Source organism: Balearica regulorum, chromosome 20, assembly GCF_011004875.1.
Source record: "Balearica regulorum gibbericeps isolate bBalReg1 chromosome 20, bBalReg1.pri, whole genome shotgun sequence".
In the NCBI taxonomy this organism is placed as follows: domain Eukaryota; kingdom Metazoa; phylum Chordata; class Aves; order Gruiformes; family Gruidae; genus Balearica; species Balearica regulorum.
Window position 1 is genome coordinate 535,315 of NC_046203.1, and position 16,742 is coordinate 552,056.

General features: G+C 40.5%; 1 protein-coding gene across 2 annotated transcripts in view; it reads right to left on the minus strand.

The window, feature by feature from the left end:
• Window positions 1-15,602, minus strand: part of SETX (senataxin) — a 30,736-nt gene extending 15,134 nt beyond the window's left edge. The window contains exons 1-10 of one of the 2 annotated variants that reach the window (XM_075772676.1): window positions 15,486-15,602; window positions 14,553-14,739; window positions 13,544-13,724; window positions 11,994-12,204; window positions 11,653-11,762; window positions 9,486-9,705; window positions 9,053-9,172; window positions 7,858-8,029; window positions 6,234-6,324; window positions 802-5,358 (exon numbers count right to left, since the gene is read on the minus strand). In XM_075772676.1, coding sequence (XP_075628791.1) covers window positions 802-5,358; window positions 6,234-6,324; window positions 7,858-8,029; window positions 9,053-9,172; window positions 9,486-9,705; window positions 11,653-11,762; window positions 11,994-12,204; window positions 13,544-13,723 — 5,661 coding nt within the window. In that variant the 5' untranslated portion in view covers window position 13,724; window positions 14,553-14,739; window positions 15,486-15,602. Of the gene's footprint in view, window positions 1-801; window positions 5,359-6,233; window positions 6,325-7,857; window positions 8,030-9,052; window positions 9,173-9,485; window positions 9,706-11,652; window positions 11,763-11,993; window positions 12,205-13,543; window positions 13,725-14,552; window positions 14,740-15,485 lie in introns of those variants that run through there. The other variant, XM_075772677.1, reaches the window with a different exon arrangement.
• Between the last annotated feature and the right edge of the window lie 1,140 nt (window positions 15,603-16,742).

The following is a 16,742-nucleotide window of genomic DNA, read 5'->3' on the forward strand; positions in this document are numbered from 1 at the left end:
CAAAGGGCAAACACACTAAGCGGAAATAAAAGAAAGCTAACAGATCGTCAACTACAAGACATCGAAGAGTCTTACCCATTTCTTTTTTTAATATATGCATACACATTACATAAAACCACACACACACACAAAGCAAACAAAAGTGCTTCCTCCCCAACCACTCGCCATTTAATGTACTTCCTTACAAAACTCTTCAAAACAAATGTGGATTCTCCCTGATTGCATTTTCACCTTAAAATGCCAGTATTATCCTAGTAATGACTTCATTTTCTACCTTATTTCTACAGGAGAAGTGATGCCATGACTTAACTTGAAAGCATACGGATTTTAAACGAAGGAATACTTCATCTTCTCACTACTAAACTATAAACTATTAAAGTTAAGCTGTCTGGAAGGAAATACTTCTCAGATTAACCTACCTTCTCACGTAAGTCCTCAACATAAAACATTACATTCTTATTCTTTTTACAGACACTGTCGTTGAAAAGCCTCAGTTTCTTTAAAGATTTCTGGTTTAAGCTTTATATGCTATAAAGAAAGAGCAACCACCTCCTTTTTCCCTCCTTTTGCATGCTATTGTGGATGTGCACCCAAAAAAAAAGCTTCACTGAGGTGAATAAAAGTGGCAGTCCCCAATTTTAAGCATAACTGTCCAGCTTATTTCCCCCAAATTTCCCCCCTGTATTCAGGTCTGTATCTGAACATTTTCAGAAGGTAAATAGAGGACATAAATGTTTTTAATCTCTTGGTAAAATTTACTAGGGTTGACGAAAACCAACCAAGAGGCAGATAGCTACTTACTGTTTCAAAGGCATTTAGCATCATCAAGGGGAAAAATGTATTAAAATAGTCATTGTATCCCTGAAATTGGACAGGAACAGAGGCTACTACAGACTGCAGGAGATTACTTGGAGTTCCAAACTGGCTGGAGCTTGAAAACATTTCGTAAGTCCACTTCAGGACTTCATTAACAAAAATACTATGATCACGCTGCTGAGCGCCAAGAAACGAAGAATAACACACTTCTCGGGCAGGCCTTCTGGGAATATTTGAAGCGTTGTCATTCTGTCTGTTGCATGACTGGAGAACGTTATTGGAAATACAGGGTTGAGGTACATTACTGAAGCTTGGAGACTTGCATATTTGATTTCCTACTGGTACAGCCTTTGCATTTGATGGCCTGACCAGCACCGGTTTCGCCGCATTCACTTTGCTTTTTGAAGCTGGCGGCAGCTTTGTACCATCTTCGAGATCCTTGCTGAAGGCTGCATTCCGTGAAGAACTTGCCAAGCTGAAAATTTTGGTAGTGGAAGGCTTTCTTGTTTTAGGTGGCAGAAGAGAAGGTTTGGCAAACAAGTGATCCTCCTCTGAGCTGGCGGCTGAATGCTTACTGCAGCACTCTCCTGGTTTTTCCACTTTTTCCATACATTCTTTGTACTTACATTTCACAATAGTCAAGGATTCATTCTGCTGAAGGCTTTCAGCAGTATCCATTTCCTCTGTTTTTTTACTCACTACAGGAGTATCTTGAACAGTTTCCTCCTCAGAACATAATTCCATATCTACAGGATCTAACTGAGTTAAAAATAGATCATCATCATCTTCACTGTTTTCATTTGGTTTAGACCCATTTTCTTTTGAAGTTGTTTTCTCACACTCAGGCTGGACAATGCAACCTTTTCCTGAAAGTTCATCTTTATCATCTCCAACAAGTGCGGCAGAAGAGAGACTTGAATCCATAGGTACAGGAGGAACCATCACACTGTTATCCTCTGATTTTCTGCTCAAGTCTGAAGAATTAGGCATTTTAGAGAGACATGGTGGCTCCTCCACAGAGTGGCTTTCAAATTTTCTCTCGCTGGCAAAGGGACAAACAGTGTCCTCCCTTTTTTCCCCTCTTTGGTTTTCAACAGATCCTTCAACAGATGTCAGTACAAAACTTTTAGGCTTTTGTTTCATAGATTTTGCATCCACTTTGCTAACTTTTTTGTTTCTACTCTCAGAACTTCCTGCAAGATTTTTCACTCTGACACTTTTTTTGGGCCTTGTCTGCCTTAAAAACTGAAGGTCTTGGCAGGCTAGCATTTTCTTATTATTTTTTATAGACAAACTCTGAGGAGCAATTAATTTAATCTTCTGTTTCTGTGCAACTCCAACTCTCCCTGCAGCTTTACCATGGCTGCGCAATTGAGCTAGACTGTCTAAAGAGCGCTGGGATAATTCAAATGCTTTGCGAGGTGCCTTCTTCAGACCAAGTTTTTCTACGGTTGATGCTGGTGCAGGATACTGCCGAACCTTCCTCGGAGGAACCACAGCAGGCATTGACCTGCCAGGTTGAGAATTTTTTAACGTACTTTGAAGTAGTTTTTTATTTTGTGCTGTTTTAAGAACAGGAGGTTTTTTAGGACTTCTTTGAACAGTTCTTGCTACCTTAGATTTTGCTATATTCTTCCGTGGGCTCGCGCTATTTTTCTTAAGGGCCAACTTTGAAGCTAATGAGATGTTAGATGTAGATGCTCTGGGTTCAGTCAATTTTGAGTCCACAGTGAAGTCTTCAGTAACGGCACCTTTGTCTACAAAATTCTCCAGTTGATCTTTTGCATTTTCTTTACTAATCGATTCTTGCAATGGTGAATTAGTTACTACTTTTGTATTATCAGCTTCTTTCTGATGAGAAATATTTTCTATCTGCTTTTCTATCAAGTTTGCTTCTTCTTCCATGACATCATCACTTACGTAATCCACATCATAACCCCATTCATTTGTGTGATCATTCAGTAAGCCATCTGAATTACTACTACCATCCGATGTTGAAACACGATCTTGTTTATACTCTTGAGTTGCCTCCATATTATACGCTTGAGTATCTTGCCAAACCGAAAAGACTTCTTCTTCAGTTTCAAATTCAAAGTACTGAGAGTCACAGTCTTCCAGTGACAAAGTACAGCTTGGTGTCTTTGATTCTATTTTGGTATCACTATCAGGAGTTGAAGGCTGCTTTTCAGGACACACATTTTCATTCAGTTTTTTTGTTTCCTCGTCAGCCACACCTTTTTCTTCATCAGAAGAGTCTGAAATTATAATGACCTCATTGTCAAGGCAATCTGCATCAGAGGGAGACTTGGTACTCTGGCCATCACTGGAAGATCTTACAGCACCTTTCACTTTCCTCTTAATATCACATACGTTATGATATACTGAGCTTTCTTGGCTGGAATCAAAGGAAAAATTGACACTTTTGGCATACGCAGCTAAAGATAATTTACTGAGTTCTCTATCAACCTGGGAGTCTGTTAAAGTATTATCTTCAGAAGCCATCTTCACAAAATCCTCCTCTTTTTTCCTCACTGAATTGTTTTCTCTCTTGAAATATTTTGAAAATTCGAACAATCTGTCACTTGATTCACATTTCATTGACAATGGCCTGATCTGAGAAGCAGGGCTGGATATATCCCTCTTGTTTTCAGAGCTAGATGGAACACGACCATTTGCTGAAGTTTTATCCATACAAAAAGTCTTTGAAATTTGACCTTTACAGTCATATTTAACCAAGTCATTTAAATTAGGCTGTTCCCGGTCTGAACTTTGCATGTCAGTGTCTTTCAACAAGGAATTTGACTTTTCTTCAGTGGATAGTTTCTTCAGTAAGGTGTCACTAATCCCTGAAAACAAAACACTGTCATCTTCATTTTCCTGTATATCAGGTTCATTTTTAGAGGAGCTAGAGCAATCTAATGGTGTTTCTTTTGATACCTGTTTAGTGGGGACCAGTCTGGATTGAAAAGCACTGTTGACGCTTTTCTCCTGAGCACTTTCAAAACGCCTTGAAGATGGAGTATCAACAGAGATTTCACTTTCACACACCATATTCACTCCCTGATGTTTATGACAATCTTTGCTTGTACACAGAGAGCCAGTGCAAAAGTTAGGTTGCTCTACCTCTGCTTTTGAAGCACTTGTTGCTAAACTGCAGTTTTCCAAGTAGTGTGGCTTTACTAGCTGAGATACTTTTAAGTGCCATTCAGTTTTCTGTATCTTGTTTTTCAAACTTGTGAGTCTATGCACATCTACTTTAAACTTTGAAGAGGAACTGGGAGACACATTGCTTTCCTCTGCATCCAAGCTGTAAACACGTTCTGGAGAACCCATACGAGTTTGAGCAGCCAGACGCATTGGTGCTATGGATCCTGCTTCACATTTGTTTTCCAACTCTCCACCTCTTCTGAAATCGGAATGCTGGGCATTTGGATTAAAACACTGATTATCCGTATCGCGTTTCCCTGCCACAAGATCATTGTTCCTATTTTCCTGAACTTTCCTACATACTTTTGTTGCCAAGGAGTTCTGTGGGCAGACATATTCCTGAGTTGGCAAGTCATTAAATTCCTTTTTAATATTCACTGAGAGGCCTTCTGTGGATGTCCAAGTTTTTGAAGTTTTAGATACATCTCTACATTCCTCTTCCCAGGCACTCTTTCTTCTAGGTAAAAGGTTCCCTTGACAATTTTCATCTCCACCTTCCTGCGATATGACAGCTAATGGTGGACATGGGTCATCTCTGCCACATACACTCATCTTGCATTCATCACCACGGGCACTCTTCTCTTGCTTTATAGAAACGGCAGGAAAAGTTGTAGAGTTTGCATTGTTTCCTACAGGCACAGGGGTATTCAGTGCTCTGTCCTTTATACTTCTAACAACTTGCTTTAAACACATTTGTAATTCCTGGGTTTCCTGGATGTTCAGCTGCCAGCCTAAAGACAGATTTCCTCGCAGAAGAAGATTGAGTTTGTCTAGGTATTGCTTGCAAAGAGCGTACTGCCCAATTTGATAGCCTTCTCTAAGAAGGCTGCGTATCAACTGCACACAGGCATGCTGCACAGAGTTAGAAGCTTGTAAAGATACTGCCGATGAACCTCTCACAGAGTGTCCAGATGCTTTTTCAGTGCACCGTGTAAATGCTATAGCTGGAAGCTTCACACATCTCACCACCGCTTCCACCCATTCTTGGGAGCTAATCCACAGCAAATGCAGGCACTTTTTATTTCTGTGTAGTTCAATAATGGATACCAAGATCAGGAGAAAAAATTCAGAGATTTTGTCACACTGAAGGACTCTTTCATTGAGAATATCTTTGATTTCTGAGCAGAGGTAGTGAATGACCTCTACTATATATGCTACACCCAAGTCCTTGAGATCCATAAGAGACTGAACAAAAGGGATGAACCATAGAAATGTGCTGTCATGGACACGCATATCTTTGCCAATATCAGACTGAAGCACGTTAGCCAGTGTTTGCATATCTTCATACATGTTGGGGCAGTATTCTGGACAAATGGCAGTCTTCCATCCAGTATCCTGAAAAATAAATTCACCATCCATCATCCTCATTATGCATATCTGCACAGTTCAATCTGCCAGGTCTTTTTCTAGCCATAAAGTTTACTTTCTCTCAAATACATGTTGATTAAATGATAACATCTCTTATATCCTAATATAAGTCAAAATCTAAATTTTAAAAAAAAAAACCCAAAAAATAAAGATCAAGCTATGACACATATAAGGAATTAACTTCCTAAAAATGTAACCTATAAGTGTAAAGTAGTACTTCTGTTTAAAATCATTGCAAAACCCTCCAAAGATGTTGTTATGCTGACATAATCAAATATACATTTAAAGCCTTTAAAAGACATTTCATAAACACAACACACCAACATCAGGAGAACACACTCACAAATGTTTCTTCTGCTTTATAACAAGAAAAAAAAACAGTGCCATTTGGGAGCATGGTTTCACATTTGAAAGTCTATCAATGCATACCTCAATACTCCATACTCAATATATTAGTTTAGAATACTGAGAAACAAAAAGTAAAACACAAGAACTCAATCAACAACTTTTGTTTTAAATTGAATTCAGCGTTTTCATCGAGGTACCAATGGTTCTTTCAATCTTGATAGGAGTTCTTGGGCTTTAATGCCATCTCTGCCTAATTCACAAATACATTCTTCTTTATTTTTACAGCCTGAAAGTACCAGGTAAATAAGAAGTGACCAGACTGGCTGCTAATTATGGCACACAATAGCGACATACATTATTTAGTATTTTTTCTTTACAACATTATTAGTAGAAACAGAGTATCTTCCCCTCTGTATTTTATAGATGGTTTAAACTGACAGTGTTATTCAGTGATCAGAGTTAGAAGAGCAGGGAAATAAAATATTTTTTAATACCTTTTGAGGCTTTTCTGTGTTGTAATTATACACAATCTGACTGCAAGTAACCATGTCATCATCATAGTCTGACTCCGGTTCAGATTTTGTCCTAAAAAAAAAAAAAAAATTACAAATCATTATAGACTCCACACAACTAACTTTAGTTTATAAAGCCAACCAGCCAAGATACAGATTTCACTTTTCAGATACTGACCATGTGACTATTAGAACTTGTCAGTGATAAAACATACCTATGAAAAGATATATTTAAAATTGTAGAGCTTGTTCTATCCTGCTTGTAAGAGGCAGGGGAAGCAACTGCCTCAGGAAAAAGAGCTTTCTCATAAGTCATGGATTTCACTGCCTAGAACACCCAGAAGAATTCAATTTTTTTTTTTTAATTTTTCAGTGCATAAATGCAGCTCAATCACAGCTACATACCCATAAAATTTGTATGCAACACAACACAAATAACTAAAGAAAATCTCCTTTAATATGCTTTTCTCTGCTATCTGTAACATTCCTTGTGTATGTATCTGTAGCTATCTGTAACATTATAGACTGTGTGTGTATAAAAACGCTGAACATTTAAGACATGGTCACTCAAAGCTGATTAAAAATATATCACAGGAAAACAGTAAACAACTGGTATGGTTATCCAGGTATTATTTTTCATGAACTTTTTTTAAAATCAGACACAGTTGCAGTTTTCAAAAATAGGAGGTGTTCCTATTTTTGCCAAAAGGTAAGTTCAAGTTTACATAACACAATTCTGTTCCCATATAAGCTGTTTCTAGACTTCCCAGCAGCGTACTAACTAACCACTTCCACACTTAACAAGCACTTAATTAACTTTCTGTTCAATACTGACAATATTGTCACTCACAAGTGATATAAAAACTCCATTTTATCTTAGGATATAAGTATATGGCTCCATTTTATCTTAGGATGTAAGTATATGGAGACAAAACCTTTCAAGAGAGTATCTGATGCTTGTTATGTGTTTTAAAATATTTCCTTTCAGCAGTTCACTACATTACCCAAGCTATTAAAGGCCAGTTCTGTGATTCTCACTTTATTACCTTCCTTGAAAGGCATACATTCAGGAAAGGAACAAAACTTAAGACCATACAGTACCATTAAATAAATATTTCTCAATATTAGATTTAAGACTGAACACAAGATGAAAGTAAACTCAAACCAGGTGTCATCTGGAAATACAATAAAATCTAACACTATGTCATCCACTGAAAATTCTGGAATTCCCATAATTTTACCATGAGTCTGAGACACTGCAATCTTCACTAAGCTTAAGTGCAAGGTGGTTATAGCAGGAAATAAACACTAAATATTTATCGGCCTTCCTGACTGAGGAAAAAATTCTGAAAAGTGTAACAGACATCAATGTATTCAAAAACAAGTGAGCATCTATGATTTTGAAAGAACCTCACAATTTTAGGGGACCTACTTCACCTTTTCATTGCTTGAAGTTGGCAACATCTGATTTTTATTTTTTTTTTTACTTGCCATCTCCCTCCCCCAAAACAAATTATAGCAGCACTGACTAGAAAACCAAGACCAAGCTACTACACTACCTGGTATTAAAATCATAAAACTGTTCTAGTCTCTTAATAAAACTGACCTCTTAAAGCTACTGCGTATATTTTTTATTTCATTGTTGTAGCTCACACTGTTGATAATGGTTTGAAAGGCTTGGACAGGATCAATAAGCTGACCCCATACTTTAGATCCGAGCTGATCCAAAATAACCATGAAACAATGCAGCGCTGGCCAGAAGGGGTCAGTAGAATCATCTGAAACATAACAGTAATATTGGGGAGAGTTGAAACGCGAGTCCTGTACATTCTTAGACTAAGCTGAAGTTGAAAGTAGTTGGTTTTCATTGATCTCTTCTTAAATACTAATATAAAGATAAGTATTCTAGTAAGTTGCAACTATAGTTTATAACATGGAAAAAGGATGGGGGGAAAAAAAAAAAGTCAGCCTCTCTTATTTATACAGACAGACACTGCTCCTTGTGTGGTCTTAAATCAGCAGGAACCTGGATAACTATCACTAACATTTCCCAGCTCTAAGAAACTGATTCTTCAACACTGATTTTTGGAGTGCTGTTCTAAGAAGTGGGTACAACTTACATGGCTATGACAATTTATACTTCAACTTTAAGCTAGAAGCAATTGGTTTTCCTTCAAGTGTGTTCTTCCTTCTTCATATAAGATAATATCATATCCTCAACAAACATACCAAGATTACAAGGATCTAGTCATTTAAGAGGCAGCCCTGTTCTTGAGCTCACGTACATTCCCGCGCTATGCCATGGCACGTGGCCTCCAAGAACGGCCCAAGGGCTACTAGTCTAAATTCTAAAGTCTGAATTCCCAGCTGCAAAAGGGGTTTCCAACAACAGACGGACGGAAGAGTCACATTTTAAGCAAGTTGCGGCAATTCAGAAGAAGATGTTTCTTTATTTTAGGACCAAGTTCAAACTTCATGCCACAGTGAAATGTGCATTCCCATACGACCTGTACATGAAATGAAAACAATATGGTAGAAATTATAGATTTGTCCTCTCAAAACCTCTAAGCCAGCCTTATGCAAAGCACTGCCATCCCTTCTCCGCTAAAGGGTTTGTCTGAATGTCATTTTTCAGTATTTGTCAGTATTGCCCAAATACTGTGCAATACTGGCCATCTTCCAGAATATAAATAAGCCTCAGTTAAAATCACCTTGGCATTACTACTAAGAATTTACTCAATTAAACAAGGAAGTTTGTTAAAGATGAAAAATAGGCTATAAACTGTCTTAGTCTCAGTTACCAGCTGCTTCCTTCTCCATGGTGTGAAGTATAGACTGCATGAAATCATTTTGTTTGTCTGGGCCCAGTAACAAGGAGTCCATAGCTTGTTCTTCCAGCACTGTTAGCAACATACAAATCCCTACACACACAAAAAAAGAAGGAAAAAAAGAAGCAACCTATCCATATATTTGCAAAAATTTGTTCTAATTTTCACCAAATCAACGATCATTTTCCAAATGCCATTACCAGTGTGACGCTTGACCAAAGAGATCAGCGGCAACATGGAACTAATTAAACACTGCCTCTCTACCGCAGTTGTGCAACATTCCATTTTCCCATTTGACACGCCCCAAAATAAACACCACCTATGAAAGACTATTGACTTGAAAGAAGCACTTAACAAGATGAGAGAGACTACACCTACAAATTCATTCCTGAACATAAATACTCACCTAGCCAATAGTTCTTGTAGTTGGCAGTATCGTATAAATGCGATGGGAGAAGGATGAGTTTACCCTTTTCAAACATTGAAGAGCTGTAAATATCTGGACTCTCAAAAAGCCCCAACTCAATAACTTTGAACAAGCAAGTCAGCACTTCCTGTAAGTCATAGTAATCGTCCCTGTCAACCTTCCCTAAATTCCTTGCTGTTAGGATGGCCCATCGACGAATCTAAGGATTGAAACAAAAAAGTTGTATATTAATAAAAAGAACAAAAAAGCACAATGCTGTAAGATTAGGAATAATTGCTACTACAAATGGGACAAAAGAATATTTTTACTAACGTAAGGTTTCATAATTGCAAGTAAGAGTTAGTCTTTTTCCAAAATAACCTTAGAAACAGGCTTACTATACCTACGAGACATTGTTAACGGAGAAGTTAAAATTCAGGGTAATATATACAAATAAAACTCCTTGGGATTCATGTGACAAAGGAGTAGCGTTTTGTTTAGTACTGGCTTTATAGTGTTTAAATATTACTGACCAACATTTTCTAATTAGATAACTGTATACTACAACAACAGATACTAAGTTGTACTGTCAGCACAGGACACTCATCATTTCTTGTCTTGGTGGAATCATTCTCTGACCTGCTGAGAAAACTTCAGCGTTTGAACAAGTGTGAAGTACAGTACTATTAAGTCTTTTACTGTTTCTTAGGACAACTTGAAATTTTGTACTCTGCGTTGGTGTTCAAGTCAGTCAGTCTTGGAAACAGTACAGCCACAACCTGCCCACCAGCCACAGCAAATGTAACCTGACTCTCCAAAGCTCCATCAAGTGAGGTGGGAAAATGACGGTATGAACTCACACTCTCCTGATACAAACAGCCCTCTTGAGGTGGAATTCTATACTCCTTTGAGAGTTACACACCCAAATTTACTTCACACAGATAAACACACCACACAGGGACTTTTCTAAGGTCATGCAAAGAAAGCACTCAATCTCCCTTCAGTATTAACTTCGTACATGAAACCAGGATTCACTGTTCCAACAGGCTCTCCCAATTGCAGCAGGGCATATGCTCTCAAGTTCTCTGTATTATCACTATTTCTCAGTACTCTTCCCTATTACTGAAAGCAGTCTCACTTCTGGGATGCGTTTGTGTAGCTTGAAGGAACAGCCCTCTTGCTGGATAATACATCATCTTCAAAATAATGTAGACAACTAGGCACTCAGACACATCTGTACTGCTCTGAGAACCTCAGGTCTTTTTTTGTAGTCTCTCACAGCCTTTTGACCAGGAAAAAAACCAACCAAACAAACCTAAAGTGTTGGTAACAACCTCAATTGCAAATCCTCTCAACCCTTTCAATCTAGACACTTCCAGTATTCCAAAATTTCTCTTTTTGTTACTTTCTTAAGAGATTGGAGAGAAGTCTCTGCTATGTACACTAGCATGAATGATACTAAGATCAGTTGACATTTCTAAATATCATAAAGAATGGAGCTCTCCTGTTTGCACTTTCAAATTAACTGTTGATCTTTGACTGTCCAATATCAGAATATCCCATATGGATTTAGAGACAGGCAAAAAAAAAAACCAAAAAACAAACCACCCACACAAACCACCAAAACAAAACTGCTGAGTTTTGAGTTGTCCCACCACAGAACACACAAATCCACTAAAACACTGTATTGCCTCCTTGTAATGACAAAATTCAGTGACAATTGAAGGGCATTTCAGAGGAAGTACACTGCTGAGCATCTCTTCTTGCAAGTAACTACACTATTCTCACTTTTTCAATTTTTAAGGTTCTGAATATTACTAAAATGTGAAAGTTTCTAGGGACAGAGAAAGAACAGGGAAGGAGAAGGGGATTCACACACTAAATTACAAACCTTGGCCCACTTGAGACTTCCATTTGGGAGTATAAGCCGTAAATTTACAGTTTGATTGAACATCTATAGCTTTTGCTGACTAAATGCAAACGGTAAAGTGATTCTAGAAGTTATTGCAAAAGTTATTGCAAAATTAACACACACAGAGTTAAAGAAAAGTACAGAAAATCAAATACTTAAAATTGTGAATGCTACCATTTTCATATTCTTGTCATTAAAAATCTGTTCTGACACTATTTAAAACTAAGTTTCAGTGAAACAGAAAAAGTAACCTACCACTTCATTCGGGTGTACCAAAAAGAGATAAATTCCTGGATATTTCTCAAAGACATAAAAGGAGTTGTGACTTTGTTCCATTCTACAGAGCACTTCTACACACAACTCGCCTAAAAGGATAAACACAGTTGTAGTAAAGACTAATTGATACGCTAACAAAAAAAAACCCCAAAAACCACCAAACGAAAAAACCTACCACCAACCCACACCTATTTAATGTCAAAACAAATATTATTACATACACACATGCACTGGTACTTCCCTTCAACTATTTGTTATTTTCACCTCCTTCAATAGAAACAATACCAGGCCCTTCCAACCATTTACTATAAGATACATACTGACTCTCTCGTGCAGCAGCAGATATGGGTATTTCAGAATTTCTAGAAGGGGCACTCGCAGGTTATTCTCAAATTCCGGGCCCACGTAAGCAGTGAGTTGTGTCTCTCCATTTTCATCCACTATAAACAACTCATCATCTTCTCCAGCTTCTTCTTGCATGGATTTCTCAATGTGGGCAACAAGACGGGAGGTTTCCAACTCCCACAAGACCTATTCAGTGGGGAAAAACAACTAATCAAAGTACATTCTGAAGAAGGTGATTAGGGGCATTTATTATCACATACAAAAACCTTAACTGGACTTTCAAAACTTACAATGTAATTTTGAAGTTTCTTTCCAAGCATAGTGTGACACAATCAAGTTTTTTACACAGAATTCAGATTAGGCAAATCACAAAACTCTCACTTCAGAGTTAAGATTATAAAATAATTTTTAAAAGAGTGGCATTGAAACCAGAAGGATTTTTATAATTCTGTTAAATATTCACACACGGTTTCAGTAATTATTTCAGGCTGTAAGTCATAAAACTTTGTTCCACTGGCCAGCACAAAGTAGTGCAGGATATAGAAAACAATCATATTTAGGAAAATGGGAAAAGCAATATTAAAAATTTGCCTCCTCACCTATTTTGCAACGTCTTAGTGGAAGGGAGTGAATGTAAACAATGCAAACAGACTGACTTGTAAGGGATTCACCTCGCTTAACGTTACTCATCTAAAGTAACTGCTCCAAACCTCAATTAGAAACCAAGGTTATTCCTTACAGTCAACAGACACAGAAAGGAACTTTCAGCAGTCTGGTCACCCCACTGATTTACAATCTATACTCAGATGGGATTGCCCTCCACAGAAATCTAGATGACTAATTTTAGTCAACCTTTCAGACACCTGTATTATGATCAATTAGCTACAAATATTCGTTTTACATACATATACACATAAGGGAAAAAAAGCTTTCCAAAATACAAAATTGGATACTAATGAGGGAGAATTATAAAAGGCTTACAATAAAGAGGTTTAAAACTTTTTTGATTGTTTTTAATTGCACAATCTCACAGGCTTGCAAGATCAGATCTCTGAAATTCAAGCATAGTAGAAAACTACGAATGAGAAATGAAAGCAAACAAGAGGAACACACCCAAAGCTGAACAGAAGCCAGAGGAAAGAAGAAAATGCATTAAAGAAATAGAGCTGTTAGTTTGTCAGGTGGTTCTTTTTCAGATGTCAAACCATCACAGCATGAATAAAGTTCAAGCTATAATATCTAGTGAGCAACTTCCCACTACTGTTTCAGTTCTCACTAATTTGAATATATGCAAAACAAGAGGGTCCTCTTGTTTTATGATCGGCTCTTTGCAACTCAATATAAAAAAAAACAAACAGAAAGTTAAAAAGCAACATACTTTATTCCAAAAAAGCAATAAAACACAACCCCTGCACAAAACTCCCCCCTACACCAAGGCTGGACCACAGAAATCTCTTCTGAAGTTTTCCTTCAGTTCCGAGTCCTCCGTACTCAGTAACAGGCAGGAGCCAAATCTCTTAATTACCTCATGCAACCTTGGCAATTTTTCCCTTGCTTTGTGGTATTCAACCACACATTCCAGGCAGTAACAGAGATCATCATTGGATCCTTCAAGATCTTCCGGGGACAACCGTTTAGAAGCATAGCTCTTCAGGAACTCAGTGGCGTCAGAACCACTAGGTGTACACCATCGACATGTGCTCATTCTTTGGACAGAAAGAAGAAGGGATTAACAGAAGTCCAAAGACTGAAAGTGACAAAATATTGCAGTGGAGTCACAACAGTACCTAATTTTCAAGAGTGAGGAGTTTCAGGATTTATGTAACTTATTAGCAGCATACACACATATGTTCTCAGCTGTTCTTACATCATATAGGCACACGCAATTAAACAAAGAAATATAGATTAAAGCATTAAATGAACATTACAGAAAAATGTCTGCTGAATAATAAACATCAAAAATAAAGCACTGGAACAAAGTCAAATTACATCATTTGCAAACTACAAAATGTCAAAATTCACTTCACATACAAAAAAAACCTCATCCACACTTCACGCACGCTTTCCAGAACTACAGTGCTAAGTTCATTATATTGTTTTACTGGTATCAGTGGAATCTAGGTCTAATGAGTACAAAGTTTAATTAGGTTTTTTTTCTTAATCTTCTGCTAAGATTTATAGGTCAACAAATCCCTGTTGTCAAAAGCAAAGGATATTTCTGGAGAAATTTCCCGTCTTCGTTATTATTATACTTAGAAAGCATTGGAAAATTCTCGCCACGGATTGCTTCCTCTAAAAACAAAAAATTCTTCACTGAGCAGCAACAGAGTCATCTCAGATCCTGCTAGTCTGAAAAAATCAACAGAATACTGGAAAAGCACCAACTTGAGCTAACTATATAAAAGGAATGACAGTAATTGCTTCTGTTATTTAGCATAACAAGGAACGCAAGAGGGAAACCTAGATAAAACAAAACCTTACATTCCCTCATACAGACATACGGGGGAAACCCCCCAAACAACTGTGGCATTTACCTTTGGAAAAGGAAGCCACTTGCTGCGCAGGAGTGACAGGTCACATAGCGGGAAGGAGAACGGCGCGGCCCTGCAGCCGGGGGAGGGGGCTGACACCTTCAGCCATACGTGCCCCGAGTGCAGCACAGCACATTTACTGTCAATAATCCATCCCCCGGTGACCGGGTCTTGACGGTAGCTCAGAGATCTAGAGCAAAACAGTAACCATCAGAAATCGGCTCAGTTCACACGTTACAGACTAAGAATTGCTCTGGTGTTTAGATTAACACGCTTTACGTTAAACACACGTTTAAGTATGATTTGCAACTGAATCCCTTCCGCTACTCGGAAGCCGGCAACACACCACCTACCGCGCCCTCCTGTAACAAGAGGCGCAAACATTCACCCACGCACATTAAGCAAAGAAACCGCTCAAGCAGGCGGGCACGGCCACAGAGAGCTCGGCTGCGAGCGGAACCCTTCGCCTGCAACGCTCTGCTAATCGCTGTGCTCGCACGGCTGCCCGCTGAGCGGTGGCGGCACCTGCTCGCAGACACGCCTGAGCCCAGACGCAGACCAAGGCAGTTTCTCTTTCCCCGGTTCAAGCCGCCGCACCCACTCCCAGCCAGCCGCTTCCCCGCCCCCCCGGAGCCACCCGGGCAGCCACCAACAGCTCCCCCGCGAGAGCCCCGGGCGCCCCCCGCGCGGCTGCTCCAAACACCGCCTGCCCGGCGGCCCCGCTCAGCCCCGCCGCCCCCAGCCGGGGAACGCGCCGCTCCCTTCCCGCCAAGCAGCCCCGGCCCGGCCCGGCGGGGCAGCGCCTCCCCCGAGGCGGCGTGAGGGAGCGGGAGGAGCACAAAGGGAAAGTCGAACAGAAGGCGGCCTCCGCCGCGGAGGCGGCAGGAAGCACCAGCGCGGTCACGGGAGGGAGCCCCGTCCCGTCCCGTCCCTCACCCCGCTGCCGCCGCGGCTCCGTCGCGGCCCTCTCGTCGCGGCCCTCTCGTCGCGGCCCCGCCACCGGAGCCCCCTCAGGCCACGGCGCTCCCCCTCACTTCCGGCCCGCCGGCGGAAGTGGCGTCAGCTCGCGCCCTGGGGGCGGGGCCGCCCTCCTTGTGCCACCAAGCCCCGCCCCTTCGGGGAGAGCGGCGGTGCCTTAAAGGGCCAGTAACCCGGTGAAGGGGAGGGGGCGACTGGGACGGGGAAACTGAGGCACGCAGGGGGTGGGGGGAAGGGAGGGTTGGGCAGTGTCATAAATGTGGGTAGCACAGTACGGGCACTGCCTCAATGACAGAATTAGGTACTAAAATAATAAACCCCCCCCCAATCCACATCAGGCCGAGCGCGGGGCATTCCCCAGCAGTCTGACATAATAAGCCCCGGGGGGGGGGGGAGCTTCCTCAGCCTCCCACGCACGGGAAACCGCTCCCAGATATACTCAGCAGCCCCCGCACCTCTTCCCGCCCAGGTCGGGCCTGGCCCCTGGCCCCAGTGGTGGCCCAGGGCTTGTGTCCCACCGTCAGCTGGTCGCAAAGAACAGGGACTAGTGGCCTTTCTTCAGCCTTGAGGGGAGGGGGCTGGAAAAGGCAAGTCAGCCTTTGATCTGCTGCTGCCGCTGCCACCGCAACACTCCTCGACTTTGAAGTGCTTCTCCGCTGCAAACACAACTCTTGTAACCCAGCTGTCTCTGTCTTTGATAATGCCACACAGCCAAGAATTTTTTTCTAGAACGCCATTCAGGCCATTAACACGCCAGGAAAATGCTTGAAACGACATATCTGCTTGAATCACCAAAGTTTTTAGGGGACACACGGTGCTTTTTAGACTTGATGGATCTGTCATGCTCTTATTTATAATGCAGCCTGATACACAAAGCTTTGTCAATGTTACTTCCCTCATCATTGCATGGAGCCTGTTCATTTGGCTCTGTTTTCAATAATATTCAAATACCTGCAAGAAACAACTCCCTCCCCCCCTGCGCTCTCATGCGCCTTTATAAGATGATGGGAAAGGGAAAAGCTGCGTTCTGGTGCCTTCTTCAGTGCCATTATTCAGCAAAAGGGAAGTGATCAAGTACTCTCCTCCTCCAAACAAGTATTTGCCCATGTGCAAACAGATTACTAACACCACGTTAACCGAGAGATGCGGGGAAGGAGCCCTTTCCTTACTCTGTCTGTTTTTCCCAAAGCAGCCAGTGTAGCGATGGCTCCAAGT